A 19640-nucleotide genomic window follows, 5' to 3' on the forward strand; every position below is an offset into this window, starting at 1 on the left:
ATGAAAATTATAATCACAAGGAAAAAAGGTTCTTACTTCAGTAGTGCCATTGCATTTCCCTGGCAAGTGGGCCGGGGTTTACGTTTGTAGAATTCATGAATGGTTTTATTCTCAGGCATATGATATGGAAGATTAAGTGCAGACTCTATAAAATGGAACAAAACAAGCAAATACATATACTGTATATTCTGAAATGTCGCTTCATGTTCAGTTAACTAAACAATAGAACCAAAGCCATCACCAGAAATAGAAAATATTTCTGCCGTTACTAAAAACAGGATCTAGGAGTTCCCGTCGTGGCTCAGTGGTTAATGAATCCGACTAGGAACCATGGGGTTTCAGGATCGATCCCTGGCCTTGCTCAGTGGGTTAAGGATCCCGTGTTGCTGTGAGCTGTGGTGTAGGCCGCAGATGCAGCTTGGATCCTACGTTGCTGTGGCTGTGGCGTAGGCCGGTGGCTACAGCTCCAATTTGACCTCTAGCCTGGGAACCTCCATATGCTGCAGGAGTGTCCCTAGAAAAGGCAAAAAAAAGACCAAAAAAACCCCCCAAAAAACCAAGATCTAAATACAAAAGAATTCCCTGAAGACCAGTGGCTTTTAAAAACTAGTTGTGAAATCAAACTGATCCAGGAAGTCTTTTAAAAATACAGATTCTGGGGTCCCATTTCAAGCCTACCGAATCAGAATTTCTGTAGGGCATACAAATTTATAAATTTGAAAGGTTTGTATAAGGGATCCTGATGCAGACAAGCCAAAGACAACCATTTTTAAAAACTCTCTTCTGGGAGTTCCTGTAGTGGCTCAGTGGTTAACGAATCCAACTAGGAACCATGAGGTTGCGGGTTCGATCCCTGGCCTTGCTCAGTGGGTTAAGGATCCGGCGTTGCTGTGAGCTGTGCTGTAGGTTGTAGACGTGGCTCGCATCCCACGTTGCTGTGGCTCTGGTGTAGGCTGGCAGCTACAGCTCCTCTTTGACCCCTAGCCTGGGAACTTCCATATGCCACGGGAGTGGTCCAAGTAATGGCAAAAAATAAATAAATAAATAAATAAAAACTCTCTTCTGTTTTTGTTCTGTTTTGTTTTAGGGCTGCACCCGCAGCGTATTGGGGTTCCCAGGCTAGGGGTCGAATCAGAGCTGCAGCTGCTGGCCTATACCACAGCTCACGACAACACCAGATCCTTAACCAACTAAGCGAGGCCACAGATTGAACCCTCAACCTCATCGTTACAAGTAGGATTCATTAACCGCTGAGCCACAAAGGAAACTCCAAAAAACTCCTTTCTCATAACCACTACAATTCTGGAAATTTTCTCAGTTTATACTAATGATCCAGAGGTTTTAGAATAACAGCCATTCAACAATGTCAATTCTAAACATGCTATTATAATCCCATTCATATTAGGATTGTTTAAAAAAAGTAAAGTCCCCAACATCCAAGTTGAGCTTACAAAGAAATAATGTGATTTGCCTCAATGTTTACCATACTGGTTTATATTACCTCGAATAAGGCGCTGAGTCTCGCTATGCAATTTTTTTAATGCTTCCTTACTTAACTTGGCTGCCTTTCTTTCCTTAAAGAAAACAAAAGGTGAGACTATATTAATGCTATTATCCAGAAAGAGAGTCATCCTTAAGAGTCTACTTCCTCCAAGAAACAAGGATGGAGAGGGAAGAGTAAATACCTATAAGCTTGATATGATATAAACTTCAAGAGCTCACTTATTTGCAAGTCTCATAGAATTAATTCAACCCAACTCATATTTGTGTCCCGACTATGTACAAAGCAATATTCTGGGTATCAGGAAAATACGATGGACATGATGGAATTCCTGAGAAACCCACAATCTCCAGGGAAAAGAGCTCAACATGACAACTATATAGGGCTCTACTTCACCTTCCTTGTGGTGCCTTTTGGTAATCCACTTTCTTCTTCAAACGAATAGTCCCCACTCTCCAAAGACAATTCCTTTTTCTAAAAGAGAAGATTGCACATGGATAAACAGGGACAAAAATTAAACTGACACAAGAGGATGTTGCTTAGTCAAAGACTGCTTTTGCACTCCAACAGCCCATCATGCTACATTAATAATAAATCAATAATTACTAAGTATAGATGTTAGACACACAGTATCCTATAAAGCCTAGGAAACAAACTGGATGTCTTAAATGGAGCTTGGGCCCTCATTTCTTACACCCCTGCATTTAATCTTTCCCTCAGGAGGGAAAACGACCCCCAGGGAACTAAAGATAATCTTAGGAAGAACAATTATGCTTCCAAACATTCAGGACAATAATGCTTTGACAGATGCTTCTCTCTGATACCCTTTCTGAAACCCTATAGGTTCATTTCCTAGAGGCTACTAGATTATAAAATTCACATCTCTGCCCCATTATTTCTAACCTGCTTCCTACATAAAGTATCCTACTTTCCCCCTCAACATTCCTTTTAGGACAATGAAAATACTAGTTTCCAAACAAGTTAGCATGTCTACCGCTTGTACTGCATCATTCCAAAATTAACAGCTGAAAACATAAATCAATTGACACGTTTTTCTTCAGTTAAAAAAAAAAAATTAAGATTCCCACAGCAATTCAGAACAAAGCAAAGGTTAGAAGTAATGGGTTAGCTTTTATTGCAGTCATCTTTTACTTGCCTTGTGTTTTTTTACTTTGTTTTTCATAGCCACCCTTATTGATTCTAATGACTCTTCATCTTCCAGTGGAGAGTTACTTTCCTCCTCCAACCCAGTTTCAAAAAGGTCTTTATCCACAAGTAGACAGCCACTGTCATTAAATGGCTGTTTCATATCATCTTCCTAGACAATACATAAAGAAAAAGCAAGATCCAATCATTTTAAATCCAGTATTTTACAACATCATACAGCAATTTGCATCAGAACAAGAAAAAGCGCAGGCTTCATCAATAGACAAGTATATCGCATCCTACAACATTCTCACTGGTTCCTAATCCACAGTCATCTTTTGACGTTCACAATGTGATTTCATGCAATTGTCCAAAACTAATGTAAAAAACAGTACATGTCATGGCGCAGTGGTTAACGAATCCGACTAGGAACCATTAGGTTGCGGGCTCGATCCCTGGCCTGGCTCAGTGGGTTAAAGATCCGGCGTTGCCATGAGCTGTGGTGTAGGTTGCAGATGCGACTCGGATCCCCCGTTGCTGTGGCTCTGGCGCAGGCCGGTGGCTACAGCTCCGATTGGACCCCTAGCCTGGGAACCTCCATATGCCACGGGAGCGGCCCAAGAAATAGAAAAAAAAAAACAAAAACAAACAAACAAAAAAAAAATTTACTAAGAAACTAGTTTATAAAACTTGAAGATAGTTTTTCTAGTTAGCAAACAAGTCTTTTGACTGATGGATGCATGAAAAATCCTCCTGTGAAAGTTAATTTTCTTCAGATCAGAAGCAGCAATAAATAATTCTACATGTTCACAAAGAATATCAGAAACCCATTTACTTGGAAGTGTCCTTATGTACCCCAAATGGAGAATGAGACCAACAGGTATGAAATCGCAAACCTCATTACTTGCAATGCAAAACAATCAACTCAGAGCTATATACTGAGTGCAGAAACAATCTCAAGAACTAAAAACTTTTTATAAAATGTTAATCTGCCTCAGAAATAGCAAATTTTGGAGTTATCATTGTGGCTCATCAGGTTAAGAACCCAACTAGTATCCATGAAGATGTGGGTTCAATCCCAGCCCTCACTTAGTGGGTTAAGGATCTGGCATTGCCACAGCCTGTGGCATAGGTCACAGATGCAGCTGGGATCTGGCGTTGCTGTGGCTGTAGCGTAGGCTGGCAGCTGTAGCTCCAATTCAACCCCCAGCCTGGGAATTTCCCTATGCCGCAGGTGCAGCCCTGGAAAGAAAAAAGAAAAGAAAAAAAAAAAAAAAAAAGAAAAAAGAAACAGCAGATTCTTCTTTTAAATGTACCTCAGTTTTTGTTTCCTTCTTTTTCAGTCGCCTAATTTTCTCCAGCTTTCTCTCTTCTTTCTCAAGTCTTCGCTTTGATTTTACTTTTGCTTTTCGCCCAGATTCTTCTTTATCATATATGGGCTTTTTGGAACTCTTTCTGTCAACTGTAAATTCCAGAGAGTTTTCAGATTGGAGACCCAGCCCTACGCAAGGTGTCGTTTGGGTTTCAAGATTATCCTGATACAAAGACTCCTCGATGTCACTTTCATCACTGTCCATCAGAGTTTTGTACAGCTTTCTAACTTTTCTATTTTTCCTGGCATATAAGTTCTCTTTATCTTCCTCCTCAACGTTGTCATTGCTAGTTTTCTCTGGAGAGGCATTTGCATTCTCTCTTTCAGAATCACTGTCTTGTAGCACCTTCCTGCTTTTCAGTTTCTTACTCACAAATATCTCTTCATCTGAATCTGGAGGAAACAAAAAAATTTTTAGAGGTCTACTGTCACCTGGCCTTCTTCCTAGTCCCACTACTCCTTAAAAACATATCCAATTATCCAAGTGATACCTTGTGAAATTATGTAACTAACACTAAGAACTGACTGTAGCAAAACAAATCTAAAAATACGTTTTGAAAAAGATCTTCCCTGGAAAAATACCTCTTGCTGAGAAATGTAATTATGCATATTTACAACGTGTAAAGTTGTTCTGATCCTTCTGGCAGGTGTTAAAAATCCTTTTATTATAGAATGAATGCATTCAACCAGGCAATGTGGTAGTTTCTAGTCATTTAATACATTCAATAATATGATAGGAAAGGTTATTTTCAAAAGATTGCAAGCACTACTATTTTGCTTTTATAATAAATAAGTTAGGTATTATTAATTTAATAAATCAAGAGAAAAATGAAATTAATCCTGTCCACTTACAACCCAAGCTCCCACATTCTATTCCTGAAATATAAGTTCTGACTATTACAAACCTCCTTCACTCAAGGGCCCAATTGTTTCAGAGCTGCCCTGTCCACTGTCTAAAGGACTATCTGCTTCTTCTTGTGAAATGAGTTTTGAATCATTGATTTCTAGATGAACCTAGAAAATAAGAATATACTTTGCATTAACCAGCAGACGACAGAAAGCTCTAAGTACACAAAAAAACACAAATCATCTTGGGATCATCAGGCTGAAATAAGGAAAAGAAACAATTCAATGATCTAACAAAAGAATGACATTAAGAATTACTGTACAGGAGTTCACGTCGTGGCGCAGTGGTTAACGAATCCGACTAGGAACCATGAGGTTGTGGGTTCGGTCCCTGCCCTTGCTCAGTGGGTTAACGATCCGGCGTTGCGTGAGCTGTGGTGTAGGTTGCAGACGCGGCTCGAATCCCGCGTTGCTGTGGCTCTGGCGTAGGCCGGTGGCTACAGCTCCGATTCAACCCCTAGCCTGGGAATCTCCATATGCTGCGGGAGCGGCCCAAGAAATAGCAACAACAACAACAACAACAACAAAAAGACAAAAGACAAAAAAAAAAAAAAAAAAAAGAATTACTGTACAAAAAAAGCCGACAGAAATTCATTGTTGACCTTTGAAGGATACTATAGAACAAACTAGTTTGAGTAACAGCAAATAAATTTAAAGAATCAAGCATTTACTGTGTTTTTCTGTGTGAACTGTTTCTCAGTGTATCCAAATGACAAGTTAAATAACATCACAGAGAGGCAATTTGTTATGTGGGAAACTCTATAGTATGAACTGTATGGTTTCTTTAACAGTAAATTGCAAGAAAAAAGAGGGAGGGGGACTTACAAAGAGAGTTAAGATACACATATACACACATATATCAAGGACTGCAATATGTAGGTTTTATTTGGATCTTGATTCAAACAAACTGAAACTATATGTATGAGTCAAAGAAACATGAACACTGACTAGGTATTGGATACCAAGCAATAATTCTACATTGTTAGGTGTGGTAATAAAATTGTAGTTATCTTTTTTAGAAAGCCCTTACCTTTTAGAGATGCATAATGAAATAGCTGTGGATGAAATGTGTGGAATTTGCTTCCAAATAATCCAGTAAGGTGGAGAGTCAGGGGGCAGGGGTATAAACGAAACAAATTTGTATGATTTGATAATTGTTAAAGTTAGGTGGTGGATTCATTACAAATTTTCCCAAAAAACAAATAAAAAATAAAAGTCACAAGTAAAAAAAAATCTAAGAAGGTACATTACGTAACTTGACCAGTTAGTGACCAAGCTGATCCTAGATACCAGGTCTCCTACCTCCTTGCTGTAGGTAGGACCATGAATCAACTTATTAACAAGGCAGAAAATATGAATATCTGTAAGGTAATATGGCACAAGACTTCACCCTAATGGTTTCTCAAGCAACTAATAAATTGATTTGAATGTTTAGTACAATTTTTTTTTTTTTTTTTTGGTCTTTTTGCTATTTCTTGGGCCGCTCCGGCGGCATATGGAGGTTCCCAGGCTAGGGGTCCAATCGGAGCTATAGCCACCGGCCTACGCCAGAGCCACAGCAACGGGGGATCCGAGCCGTGTCTGCAACCTATACCACAGCTCACGACAACGCCGGATCCTTAACCCACTGAGCAAGGGCAGGGACAGAACCCACAACCTCATGATTCCTAGTCGGATTCGTTAACCACCGCGCCACGACGGGAACTCCAGTTTAGTACAATTATCAAAAAAATAACCAAGAAGTTCCATTGTGGCACAGAAGGTTAAGTATCAGGCATTGTCACAGCTGTATCACAGCTGCAGCTCGGATTCAATCTCTGGCCTGGGGACTTCCGTATGGCACAGGTGCAGCCAAATAATAATAATAACAAAAAATGACACAAACTGAGGAATCACTGAGGATCATAGAAATATATGATCTGAAATCCAATCCAAAGCAGTAAGATATGGAAACTGAGTTCAGGTAACCACGAAGCTCAATACATGGTGATGCTCTTAATCATTATTCTAAGCAATATGCAGCAGAACCAGAAACAGGGCCCGGAAGAGGGTGGGACCAGAATGTTTTGAACATTCAATAATCAAAATATTTTAGTGCAATATTAAAAGAAAAAAATCAAATTGGCAAATTATAGCTCATGAGGTCAGCCACCTGCTTTTGTAAATTAAGCTTTTTGGAAACGAGGGCCAGGATTAGGGTAAGGTGAATGAAACAGAGTAGTGCAAACACAGGGTCAGATCGCCTTTATTTTAAAGTTTGATATTTTGCACAAAATCTAATCATGGATTTTTTTACCTTAATTTTTTTTTACCTTAATTTTTTTAATGCTGCATTAAAACACTATCTTGATTACTAAGTGTTTTGGCGCCCCCTTAACCTCTGCTCCCAGGACGAGTGCTTCACCCTAATCCCAGCCTCAGAAAAATAACACACATCTGGAAAGAGACGTCGTCTCTACCTCCAATTCCGATAGCGACCAGCCAGCCACCACTAGAGAGGCTCAGAGACTGATAATTTCCCCTCTCGGCGCTGTGCGATGACCTCAAAAGGCCTCTTCCAAACCCAATTTCCAATTCCCTAAGACTTCCACCGTCCATTTACAGAGATAGCCCGTTTCGGCCTGGTCCTTCCTCACTTTTGGAGGCGCTGTTAGAGGAAGAGCTCCCGCCACGGGAAACGCGCCAAAGGTGCGGGCAGATCAGGCTGAGCAGGGGCAGGCGGCTGGCTGCGCGCGCGCCGCAAAGATCAGGGGCAACACTGCCGAAGGGACGAAGGCGCCGGGAACTCAACCGCGGGACCAAGGAGTGGAGCCGCGAGCGCGCCAGGCCAGCGGGTTTATCTCCGCGGGGCCGCGAGGCCGAGCCGCCGCGGTGCACGCCGGGAGCTGTAGTCCTCCCACCCTCCGCGACCTGCTCGGCCCGGTTCGACCACTGCGCCACCCCACCCCACAGCGCTGGGCCTCCACAGCCGCGGATGGAGGCGAGTGCATGAACTCACTGCGGAAATCACTTCGCCCGTCATGACTCCGACCTCTTCAGCCCACCGCTCGGGAAGAAGCAGTTCCCGGCTTCCCACACCCGGGGTGCGGCCGCTCCCGCCGTCTCCTGCCCGGCAGCGGCGTTCGAGCTTTCGCGCCCAGCAAGCCTGGTGGCCCCGCCCTGGGCGATTTGTACCAATCCGGAGGAGGCTTTCTACGTGAGGCCACGCCCCCACCATGTCCTACCAATCACGAAGCGCCTTCGGCCCGAAGTACGAATACAGTCTGGGTTGCGTTGGCGGGTCGCGCCAAGTCTTGTCAACTGAGGCTGAGGGAGGCTGGAGGTGTTCTGGCTGCCTGGCTGCCAGACCCTCTGGCCTTGCGAGACAATACCCTGAGAGTGGTAGTCTTTGACCTTTGACCTTTGCCTTAGCGCGACAGTTCCCATCAGGCACAATTTGAGGAGTAAGCCCTTCAGACGGGAAATGAGCTGGGAGAAGATCCCTGGGCACCTGGGGGCATCCCCTGCGGGGATTTTCTCCAGGACCTCCATTCCTGGAGCAGCTGGATCCTGCCTGCTCCTTCTCGTACATGGCACTCATGCCACTGGACATCAAAAAAGAAAAGTTTTGTGGGCTGCTCAGGTACCAAAGAATATCCTTTATAATTTTATTTACTCTTTATAATATTATTTAAGTTTAATTAGATTATGCAGAAAACACCCATCCATCCCACTCCTATACTCTTTATTTATTTTTTCTCTTTTCTAGGGCCGCACTCGCCGCATGTGGAGGTTCCCAGGCTAGGGGTCTAATCGTAACTGGCTTAGGCTGGCTTAGCCGCCAGCCTAAGCCAGAGACACAGCAATGTGGTATCCGAGCCGCGTCTGCGACCTACCACCACAGCTCACGGCAACGCCGGATCCTTAACCCACTCAGCGAGGCCGGGACCGAACCCTCAACCTCATGGTTCCTAGTCGGATTCGTTAACCACTGAGCCACCACGGGAACTCTTTCTTTCTTTTTTTTTTTTTTTTTTTTTTTTCTTGTCTTTTTGCTATTTCTTGGGCCGCTCCCGCGGCATATGGAGGTTCCCAGGCTAGGGGTCGAATCGGAGCTGTAGCCTACGCCAGAGCCACAGCAACGCAGGATCCGAGCCGTGTCTGCGACCTACACCACAGCTCACGGCAACGCCGGATCGTTAACCCACTGAGCAAGCGCAGGGACCGAACCCACAACCTCATGGTTCCTAGTCGGATTCGTTAACCACTGCGCCACGACGGGAACTCCTTTTTTTTTTCCCCCCTATCTTCTTTAGACTAGGCAGGATAAAGAAAGTCTGGAGTCAGACTAATTCCAGACAATTCTAATCCCTTGTCACTGTGCTTGTTACGATCCTTTTGCCCCTCCAGCTCTGTTCTCTGTCTTTCCTTATCCTGCTCTGTCCAGGTAAGGCTGACTTCTCCCCACTGCTTGATTTGAGCTCCCTTACCCTCTAGATTCTTCCTGAGTCAAGCTACTGGAGGGTACTTTGCAAGATTACTGTAAGGAAGAGATGAGAACTCCAAGATACAAAGCTTACGGCGGTTACTTCCCCCCCCCCCCTTCACGCACCATGATTCTATCCACTGATGAGGTAACCTACCCATCCTAGTTTTCTCAGGACTTTCCCAGTTTTAGTCCTGAAAATCTCACCTCCCAGGAATCTCCTAGTCCCAGGCAAACTGGGGTGGTTAGTCACCCTATCCTGGCCTCCTCTTCCAAGTTTCCAGCTTTAGCTGGGTTCAAATAAAAGTTCTCTCTTCTCATCTTCATTTCTTCACCACTCCTCAACCGACTTTTACTCCCACCAAGATCCCATCATCCATCCTCTTCTCTCACATCTCAATCCATCCAACTTTTTATGCACTTTATGTCAATTTCTACATTGACTATTCCGCAATATACATCTACCCACTCCTCCCTCATATTTGGAGGACTAACATTTATTGGGGGCTTAACCTAGGACAGAAAGAGTTGTGAGAATTTTGCAGTTGTTATTTAATCTTTAGAGTAACTTTGTAAGTTGATATTACTATCTCTATTTTACCAGAGGAGGAAACAAAATATTTAAAAGGCTGATTGTGAGACAATTATACTTTTATAATAATAAAATAAAGTACACCTTATCCCCCCCCAAAAAAAAATAAAGGGCTAGTAACTGGTGGAGCCAACATTCACACCCCGTTCACTCTGACTCCCGAGCTCACACTCCTCAAAGGGATCTTTCCTGGACACCTTCTACATTGTCCTTCTGTCCCCTGTACTGGTTTCCCTGGTAGCACTCACCTCTAGCTAAAATTTTATTTTTGTCTATTTGTATATCATTGCTTCAAAAGAACAAGCATTGTCCAGAGTGCCCTGGTGGGCAGAGGGGTAAGGATCCTGCATTGTCACTGCTGTGGCTAGGTTATTCTATCCCTGGCCCCTGGCCCTGGAACTTCCTCATGTTGCAAGCATGGCAAAAAAATAAAAAAATAAAAAAAATAAAAGAGGACAAGCTCTTTAACACCACATTTTCTTTAACACCATATTCTCATTCTAGAATAGTCGTTCTTTAATTTAAACATGCATCTGAATGACCTGAAGGCCTGGTAAAAACAGATTGTTGGACCCCATTCCCAGAATTTCTGATTCAGTATGTCTGATGTGAGGCCCAAGAACCTGCATCTCTAACAAATTCTCAGGTGATGTTAATGCAGCCGGTATGGAGAGCACACTTTGAGAACCAAGGGCTTTCCTGGCTCATAGTAGGGAAGTCAGTCAAGTCAGTTTAATTTGTTAAACATTAACTCACTCACTTGACAACTATATTATTCTTCTTGTACACCCTCTGGAAGTGAATAAATGAGATGATACTTCTGATATTAGCATTTCCAGAACTAATTAGCATTTTCCTCTCTTTGGGGAGCACCTCTTCAGTCACCAGAGAAACAGAGAGGGAGCTCTGATTTGGACAATAGGTGGCAGGAGTGAACTGAGAAGGGGAAATCTTTTGTTCTGTGTATTAACTTGGGCCAAGCTAAAGTGGGTCTGTATTTGAAGTTAGCAATCTGTATTCCTAATTTTGGTGAGAATAGAGCGCCATAATCCAATTCACCAGTTCAGAAATCTGGAAGTCACTTTGACTCCTCTTTGTCTCTTGATTCTCAAGGTTAATCATCCAACAAGCTCTGTTTATGAAGTTGATAGAGGGAGGTGAAGGTAAGGTCTGGAGTGTTCACTTGGCAGGAATTAGCCTTGAACCTCTTCCATAAATGGCTTTGTGATTTTAGATAGGACATTTAGCTTCTCGAGCCTTGTTTTCCTTATCTGTAGTTAGGAAACATTGGATTAGACCATGCCTCTCAAATTGGCTTGATTGGCAGAGCACCTGAAAGTATAAGAATACAGGAAATAGGAGTTCCCGTCGTGGCGCAGTGGTTAACGAATCCGACTAGGAACCATGAGGTTGCAGGTTTGGTCCCTGCCCTTGCTCAGTGGGTTAACGATCCGGCGTTGCCGTGAGCTGTGGTGTAGGCTGCAGACGCGGCTTGGATCCCGCGTTGCTGTGGCTCTGGCGTAGGCCGGTGGCTACAGCTCTGATTCAACCCCTAGCCTGGGAACCTCCATATGCCGCGGGAGCGGCCCAAGAAATAGCAAAAAGACAAAAAAAAAAAAAAAAAAAAAGAATACAGGAAATACATTTCAATACTGACACATTTATTTGGGTCATATAAATTAGGAAATGTTTTCACTAGTAGGATCTATAATTATATCACAAAAAATCAATACAAAAAATTAATTATGAAAATATTGGTGTTCCCATTATGGCTCAGTGTTAACGAACCCGACTAGTATCCATGAGCATGCAGGTTCAATCCCCGGCTTCCCTCAGTGGGTTAAGGATCCTGTGTTGCCACGAGCTGTGGTTATGTCATAGACTCAGCTTGGATCCCGAGTTGCTATGGCTGTGGTGTAGGCCGGCAGCTGCTGCTGATTTGACCCCTAGCCTGGGAACTTCCATATGCCACAGGTGCTTGTGGCCCTAAAAAGACAAAAAAATTAATTAATCAATTATGAAAAAATAAGCTGTGTAATTTAACACATTCAGCCCATTCCAAAGTTCTATTTATATTTGCTTGCTGGCAGACAAACAAAAACAGATTCCAAAGGCCTAAGAAAGTTTGGAGGGATAAAGTTGAGCAAATTATGTCTTTTACTTCATCTTTTCTGTGAATTGAGAAAGTCTACCATGTTAAATTTTTAGTACTCTTCCCTGTCTGGAATTGAAGTGTGAGAAATGTTTGCTTTTCTCAAGGTCTTGGCTGCTAAATCTTCATCCCTGGAGAAGCACTGCCACCATGTGACAGGGCTTGGTCATGTCAGTCCATCTAGTGCCTGTAGTTACTCTATCCTAAAACCTTTTTCTTCTTTGCTTCATTTTAAAATTATTCAACGAATTGTTTAAATTTTCCTTTGGAATAGTGAAGTAATTACATCTTCTAGAATCTGCTTTCAAAAACAATTTTGTACTGTAATTCCATATAGTTATAAAGCTTCTCCAGGAGAATGCCTGCTTAGAGGCCAGAACTATTTTTCTTGCTTGATGTGGTGTACTCCCTGACCTTTAAAAATGGCACAGGACCTGACACATAGTGGATGCATAATAAATAATTGTTGAAAGAATGATTAAAATAAGCACAAGGAGTTCTCTAGTGGCTCAGCGGGTTAAGGATATGCTGTTGTCCCTGCTGTCGCTTGGGTTCCTGCTTTGGCACTAGTTCAGTCCCTGACTAGAGAACTTCTGCATGTCATGAGCACAGCAAATAAAATAAAATAAGCCTAAAAAATGAAACTAAACAAAATACCAGGGCCTTTTCCTGAGACGTGATAGCACACACACCATCAGCTATTTTGTAGGCAGAAGCTCCTTTACTGTAAATTTTGGCAACCTAAAATACATATCAAATATTCATCCACTCATTCAGCAAGACTTGAGTCCCTATTTTAAGCCTAAGCTAGACACAGAGAATACAAAGATAAATAAAATACAGTCTAGTTCTCAGAGAGCTTCCCATTGCTGTTTGAAGTTAGGCAAGTAAAAAGGCATGTGTAATAGAAATGTATACAAACAGCTGTGGGGGCCCTGATTTTGCCTGGGGCAATTCAGGGGGAGATGACTCCTAAACTGAGTTTCAAAGATGGATTGGAATGTTCCTGGCTGGCACGGGAAGAAGGCATTCCAGGTATGTGCAAGGGCTTGATGAAGCATGTTGTGTTGGGGAACTGAAAGTAGGTCAGGGCAGCTAGAGCACGGGGTGTGTGTTTGGGTTGTGGCGGGGGGTGGGGAAATGGCCAGAATTGGGAAGGCTAAAAGTTAAACAGGGAACAACAAGTCTGGAATGCTATGCTTAGAGCTTAGTTTTTAGACAGTCTGAATGGGCAGCTGAGGGTAGTGGTGGTGGAGGGAGTTATTAAGAAGGAGAGCAACATGGTTAGATGTATGCTTGAGAAAGATTATTCTGGCAGCATATGAAAGATGGATTGGAAGGGGATTAAACTGCAAGGAAGACCAGTTATCTAGGTGGGAGATTATAGAGACCTGAACTAGGTCAGTGATAGTAACAATAGAGAGGAGGAGATGGATTGGGGGAAAAGAGGCAAAATTGACAGGGCTTGTTGATGAATAATCTTGAGGGGCAAGGGACAGTAGAATCAATGTAAAACTAGTAACTCTCAGGTTTCTGGACTGGTGAATGCCAGACTAGGATGCCAATCACCAAAATTGAGAATACATACAGGTCACTAAATCTAAATACAGACTCACTTTAGTTTGGCACAAGTTAATGCAGAATAAAAGATTTCCCCTTCCTAGCTCACCTCTGTCTGCTCTTTGTCCAAATCGGAGCTCTCTCTCTTGGCTTTTCTGGTGACTGAAGAGGTATCCCGCAGGCACAGACCCTTCTCTTCTTTCCAGTTCCAAACTTCTATGTATGCAGCTCCCAAAACATTAACTCAGCAGCTATTAGTATCTCCTTCATATGTTTTTTCTTCAATTCCCTTTTCCTTTTCTGGCTACCTACCCAGGGAAAAAAAACATATATGAGAAATTCCTCTGGCCTGCTTTATTCAGTTTCCCATACAGCCTTATTCTTCAGTTTTTGTAAAAACTCAAGTGTTTTCACAACTCAACCCTCCCTCAAGCTTTATAGAAATTTGATGGCTTACAGTGAGAGTAGTGTTGGTTTATTTATTTATTACTTTTTTTTTTCTTTTTAGGATTGCACCCGAGGCATATGGAACTTCCCAGGCTAGGGGTCCAATTGGAGCTGCAGCTGTAGGCCTATGCCACAGCCACAGCAACACTTGATTTGAGCCCCATCTGCAACCTATGCCGCAGCTTGCAGAAATGCGGGATCCTTAACTCACTGAGCGAGTATCAAACCCACATCTTCATGGACACTATGTCGGGTTCTTAATCCCCTGAGCCACAATGGGAATTCCGAGTAGTGTTTATTTAGATATTAGCATCCCCAGCACTTGGTCAATTGTATCTCAACCACATATGCCTCAGCTAGTCTAGGGAGAATTTACCCATATATGTATGTTTGGAGGAAGGAGATTCTATCACAGAAGGACAAAGGGGATCTGCTCCACTCCTACTTTCTGTTCAGTTTCAGCACCTCCTTATGGGTAGTCTAGTGCCTGACCTTCTTCAGACAAGCCATGTGATTCAACTGTACCTAGAAGGGCAGAGTCTGATAGGAATATAGTAACTTCTTTAAGAACAATATAGTTGGAGTGGGGAAGGAACACTTCCTAAAACAGGAGGTGGTACTGGACAGACAAAACAACATCATTCCCACTGTAGGCCCAAAGGGTGGTCTTACTAGGGATGTTCAACCAGGGGATGTATCATGGTTGTCATAATGACCCTGCCTCTACTGAAATTTAGTGGGTAGGGCCAGAGTTGCTAAATGTCGGTAAGAAACACTGAAATAAGCAAAAAGAAAGAAGGAGAATATTTTTAGGTGGGAAAAATGGAGTGGGTAAAGGCATGGAGACAGGAAAGATCATAAGAGTTTCAGAGAATTGACTTAATGATGGAATGGAAGGTAGGGGATAAGATGTCAAGGTTGTTTAATTAAATTAAGCTCATTACAGAACTATAGAGTGTCTCTTTGGAGCCTGAATATCTGCTAGATACATTGAGAACAAAATTTCTGTTCTTATAGAGAACATAGATTATCTTGTAGCAGAATATAGACAATAAAAAATAAGTAAATATGTGTTCTCCGTGGCACAGTGGGTTAAGGATCCAGCATTGTCACGGTGGTGACTCCAGCTGCTGCTCTGGCACTAGCTCAAGAGAACAAGATAAGATACCTTTGAGGATAAAACACACATACAAATAAATTATAGAGCAGATTGTGATGTGTGTCAGGAAAGAGATGAGATTCGTGCTCTGGAAACAAGATCATAGCAGACCTAGAATATGAAGCACAGAACTTTTTGTTTTGTTTTGTTTTCTGGGTTTTTTTTTAGGGCCACACCTGTTGCATATGGAGGTTTTCAGTCCAGGGTTCTAATCAGAGCTACAGCTGCCGGCCCACACCCGTGACAGCAATGCCAGATCCGAGCTGCGTCTGCGACCTACACCACAGCTCATGGCAATGCCAGATCCTTAACCCACTGAGTAAGGCCAGGGATCGAACCTGCAACCTCATGGTTCTTAGCTGGATTCGTTTCCTCTCTGCCACGACAGGAACTCCTGAAGCACAGGACTTTAGACACAATATAATTTGTTCATTCTCTTCACAAGCCTTTATTGTGCATTGTGATAGACTGTTAGAATAATCATAGTTCATTGTATCCTCTCCATTTTTCATTGTGATTTTTCTGCACCTCTTATCTCATTCTTGATCTTTTCAATCTGAGTTGTCCTTGTTACTTACCTTGATCAACAGAATGTATGTAGTGAAGGTAACCTTGTATAGATAGTTTCTGAGGCTAAGCCTTAAGGAACTTTGCAGTTTTCACTTCTATTATCTTAGTACAACTCTGTCACCATTTAAGAAACAAAAATGTCTTAGATGCACCACATAGAAGAGAATCCTGGAGTTCCCGTCGTGGCGCAGTGGTTAACGAATCCGACTAGGAACCATGAGGTTTCAGGTTCGGTCCCTGCCCTTGCTCAATGGGTTAACGATCCGGCGTTGCCGTGAGCTGTGGTGTAGGTTGCAGACGCGGCTCGGATCCCGTGTTGCTGTGGCTCTGGCGTTGGCCAGTGGCTACAGCTCCGATTGGACCCCTAGCCTGGGAACCTCCATATGCCGCGGGAGCGGCCCAAGAAATAGCAACAACAACAAAAGACAAAAGACAAGAAAAAAAAAAAAAAAAAAAGAAGAGAATCCTGCAAGACTTGACTATCTTGGATGTTCCAATCTTGTTGAACCTCCAGATGAATGCACCCATGTGAGGGACCAAAGGTGAGACAGAGAAGAACCCACTGACTAAACCCAGCCAAGTTTCAGAATTGTGGGCAAATCAATAAGCCACTAAATTTTAGGAGTTCACTGGTGTACCAGTAGGTTAAAGATCCGGCATTATCACTGCTGTCGATCAGGTCACTGCTGTGGTGAAGGTTAGATCCCTAACTCAGAACTTGTACATGCCATGGGTGTGGCCAAAAAAAAAAAAAAATCCATTACTTTTTAGTATGCTTTTCTATGTACAAAAAAATAATCAAAATATTGGAGTTCCCATCGTGGCTCAGTGGTTAACGAATCCGACTAGGAACCATGAGGTTGCGGGTTCGATCCCTAGCCTTGCTCAGTGGGTTAAGGATCCAGCGTTTCCGTGAGCTGTGGTGTAGGTTACAGACACGTCTTGGATCCCGAGTTGCTGTGGCTGTGGCGTAGGCTGGTGGCTACAGCTCCAATTTGACCCCTAGCCTGAGAACCTCCATATGCCATGGGAGCAGCCCAAGAAATGGCAAAAAGACAAAAAAAAAAAAAATAAATCAAAATAAACTCTTTCTGTGGGTCAGGCATAGAGACTAGAGTTTGAAACAAAATTTCTGTTCTTATAGAGAACATAGATTATCTTGTAGCAGAATATAGACAATAAAAAATAAGTAAATATGTGTTCTCCGTGGCACAGTGGGTTAAGGATCCAGCATTGTCACGGTGGTGACTCCAGCTGCTGCTCTGGCACTAGCTCAAGCCCTAGCCCAGGAACTTTCACATGCCACAGGAGCAGCCAAAAAAAAAAAATAATAATAATAAATAAATATATAATGCCAGATAGAGATAAGCGTTTTGAAAAAGAAAAGAATGATAAAGGGTTATAGGGTGGACCCCAAATAGCCAAAACACTCTTGAAAAAGAAGAAAAAAGCTTGAGGCATCACACTTTCTGATTTCAAACTATGTTACAAATCTATGATAAGTATGGCATTGTCATAAAAACAGACACATAGATCAATAGAACAAAATAGAGAGCCTAGAAATAGATCCATGGATATATGGTCAATTTACAACAAAGAAGCCACGAATACACAATGGGGAAAGGAGAGTCTCTTTAATAAATGGTGTTGGGAAAACTAGATAGCCATACGCAAAAGAATAAAACTGGACCACCATCTTGCACCACTCGTAAAAATTAACTCAGAATGAATCAACAACTTGATCATAAGACCTGAAACCTTAAAACTCCTAGAAGAAAACATAGAAAGTAAGCTCCCTGACAGCAGTTTTGGTGATAATTTTTTGGAATTGGCACCAAAAGCAAAGGCAACAAAAATAGACAGGTGAGACTACATTGAAACCACAGCAAAGGAAACCACCATCAAAATGAAAAAGCAATCTATGGAATGAGATAAAAATTTGCAAATCACATATCTGAGAAGGGGTTAATATTCAAAATACAAAGAGGAGTTCCCGTCGTGGCGCAGTGGTTAACGAATCCGACTAGGAACCATGAGGTTGCGGGTTCGGTCCCTGCCCTTGCTCAGTGGGTTAACGATCCGGCGTTGCCGTGAGCTGTGGTGTAGGTTGCAGACGCGGCTCGGATCTTGCGTTGCTGTGGCTCTGGCGTAGGCCAGTGGCTACAGCTCCGATTCAACCCCTAGCCCGGGAACCTCCATATGCCACGGGAGCAGCCCAAAGAAATAGCAAAAAGACAAAAAAAAAAAAAAAAAAAAAAAATACAAAGAACTCATACAACTCAATAGCAAAGACAAAAACAAACAATTTGCTTTTTTTTTTTAAATGGCCAGAGTATTTGAATAGACATTTTTCCAAAGAAGATATACAGATGGTGGACAGGGACATGAAAGGTGCTCAATATCACTAGTCATCAGGAAAATGCAAATCAAACCACAAAGAGATAGCACCTCATATCTGTTAGAATGGCTGTTATCAAAAAGGCAAGTGATGGAGTTCCCGTTGTGGCACAGTGGTTAACGAATCCGACTAGGAACCATGAGGTTGAGGGTTCGGTCCCTGCCCTTGCTCAATGGGTTAACGATCCGGCGTTGCCGTGAGCTGTGGTGTAGGTTGCAGACGCGGCTCGGATCCCGTGTTGCTGTGGCTCTGGCGTTGGCCAGTGGCTACAGCTCCGATTGGACCCCTAGCCTGGGAACCTCCATATGCCGCGGGAGCGGCCCAAGAAATAGCAACAACAACAAAAGACAAAAGACAAGAAAAAAAAAAAAAAAAAGAAGAGAATCCTGCAAGACTTGACTATCTTGGATGTTCCAATCTTGTTGAACCTCCAGATGAATGCACCCATGTGAGGGACCAAAGGTGAGACAGAGAAGAACCCACTGACTAAACCCAGCCAAGTTTCAGAATTGTGGGCAAATCAATAAGCCACTAAATTTTAGGAGTTCACTGGTGTACCAGTAGGTTAAAGATCCGGCATTATCACTGCTGTCGATCAGGTCACTGCTGTGGTGAAGGTTAGATCCCTAACTCAGAACTTGTACATGCCATGGGTGTGGCCAAAAAAAAAAAAAAAATCCATTACTTTTTAGTATGCTTTTCTATGTACAAAAAAATAATCAAAATATTGGAGTTCCCATCGTGGCTCAGTGGTTAACGAATCCGACTAGGAACCATGAGGTTGCGGGTTCGATCCCTAGCCTTGCTCAGTGGGTTAAGGATCCAGCGTTTCCGTGAGCTGTGGTGTAGGTTACAGACACGTCTTGGATCCCGAGTTGCTGTGGCTGTGGCGTAGGCTGGTGGCTACAGCTCCAATTTGACCCCTAGCCTGAGAACCTCCATATGCCATGGGAGCAGCCCAAGAAATGGCAAAAAGACAAAAAAAAAAAAAAATAAATCAAAATAAACTCTTTCTGTGGGTCAGGCATAGAGACTAGAGTTTGAAACAAAATTTCTGTTCTTATAGAGAACATAGATTATCTTGTAGCAGAATATAGACAATAAAAAATAAGTAAATATGTGTTCTCCGTGGCACAGTGGGTTAAGGATCCAGCATTGTCACGGTGGTGACTCCAGCTGCTGCTCTGGCACTAGCTCAAGCCCTAGCCCAGGAACTTTCACATGCCACAGGAGCAGCCAAAAAAAAAAAATAATAATAATAAATAAATATATAATGCCAGATAGAGATAAGCGTTTTGAAAAAGAAAAGAATGATAAAGGGTTATAGGGTGGACCCCAAATAGCCAAAACACTCTTGAAAAAGAAGAAAAAA

The 19640-nt window shown here is 42.6% G+C and overlaps 1 protein-coding gene across 3 annotated transcripts in view; it reads right to left on the minus strand.

The window, feature by feature from the left end:
- Window positions 1-19640, minus strand: part of CLSPN (claspin) — a 61746-nt gene that overhangs the window by 27255 nt on the left and 14851 nt on the right. The window contains exons 1-7 of one of the 3 annotated variants that reach the window (XM_021095922.1): window positions 7924-8085; window positions 4925-5033; window positions 3964-4412; window positions 2658-2819; window positions 1898-1975; window positions 1502-1574; window positions 37-145 (exon numbers count right to left, since the gene is read on the minus strand). In XM_021095922.1, coding sequence (XP_020951581.1) covers window positions 37-145; window positions 1502-1574; window positions 1898-1975; window positions 2658-2819; window positions 3964-4412; window positions 4925-5033; window positions 7924-7947 — 1004 coding nt within the window. In that variant the 5' untranslated portion in view covers window positions 7948-8085. Of the gene's footprint in view, window positions 1-36; window positions 146-1501; window positions 1575-1897; window positions 1976-2657; window positions 2820-3963; window positions 4413-4924; window positions 5034-7923; window positions 8086-13803; window positions 14003-19640 lie in introns of those variants that run through there. The other 2 variants (XM_021095923.1, XM_021095924.1) reach the window with 2 other exon arrangements.

This window comes from Sus scrofa, chromosome 6, assembly GCF_000003025.6.
Source record: "Sus scrofa isolate TJ Tabasco breed Duroc chromosome 6, Sscrofa11.1, whole genome shotgun sequence".
Taxonomy (NCBI): Eukaryota; Metazoa; Chordata; class Mammalia; order Artiodactyla; family Suidae; genus Sus; species Sus scrofa.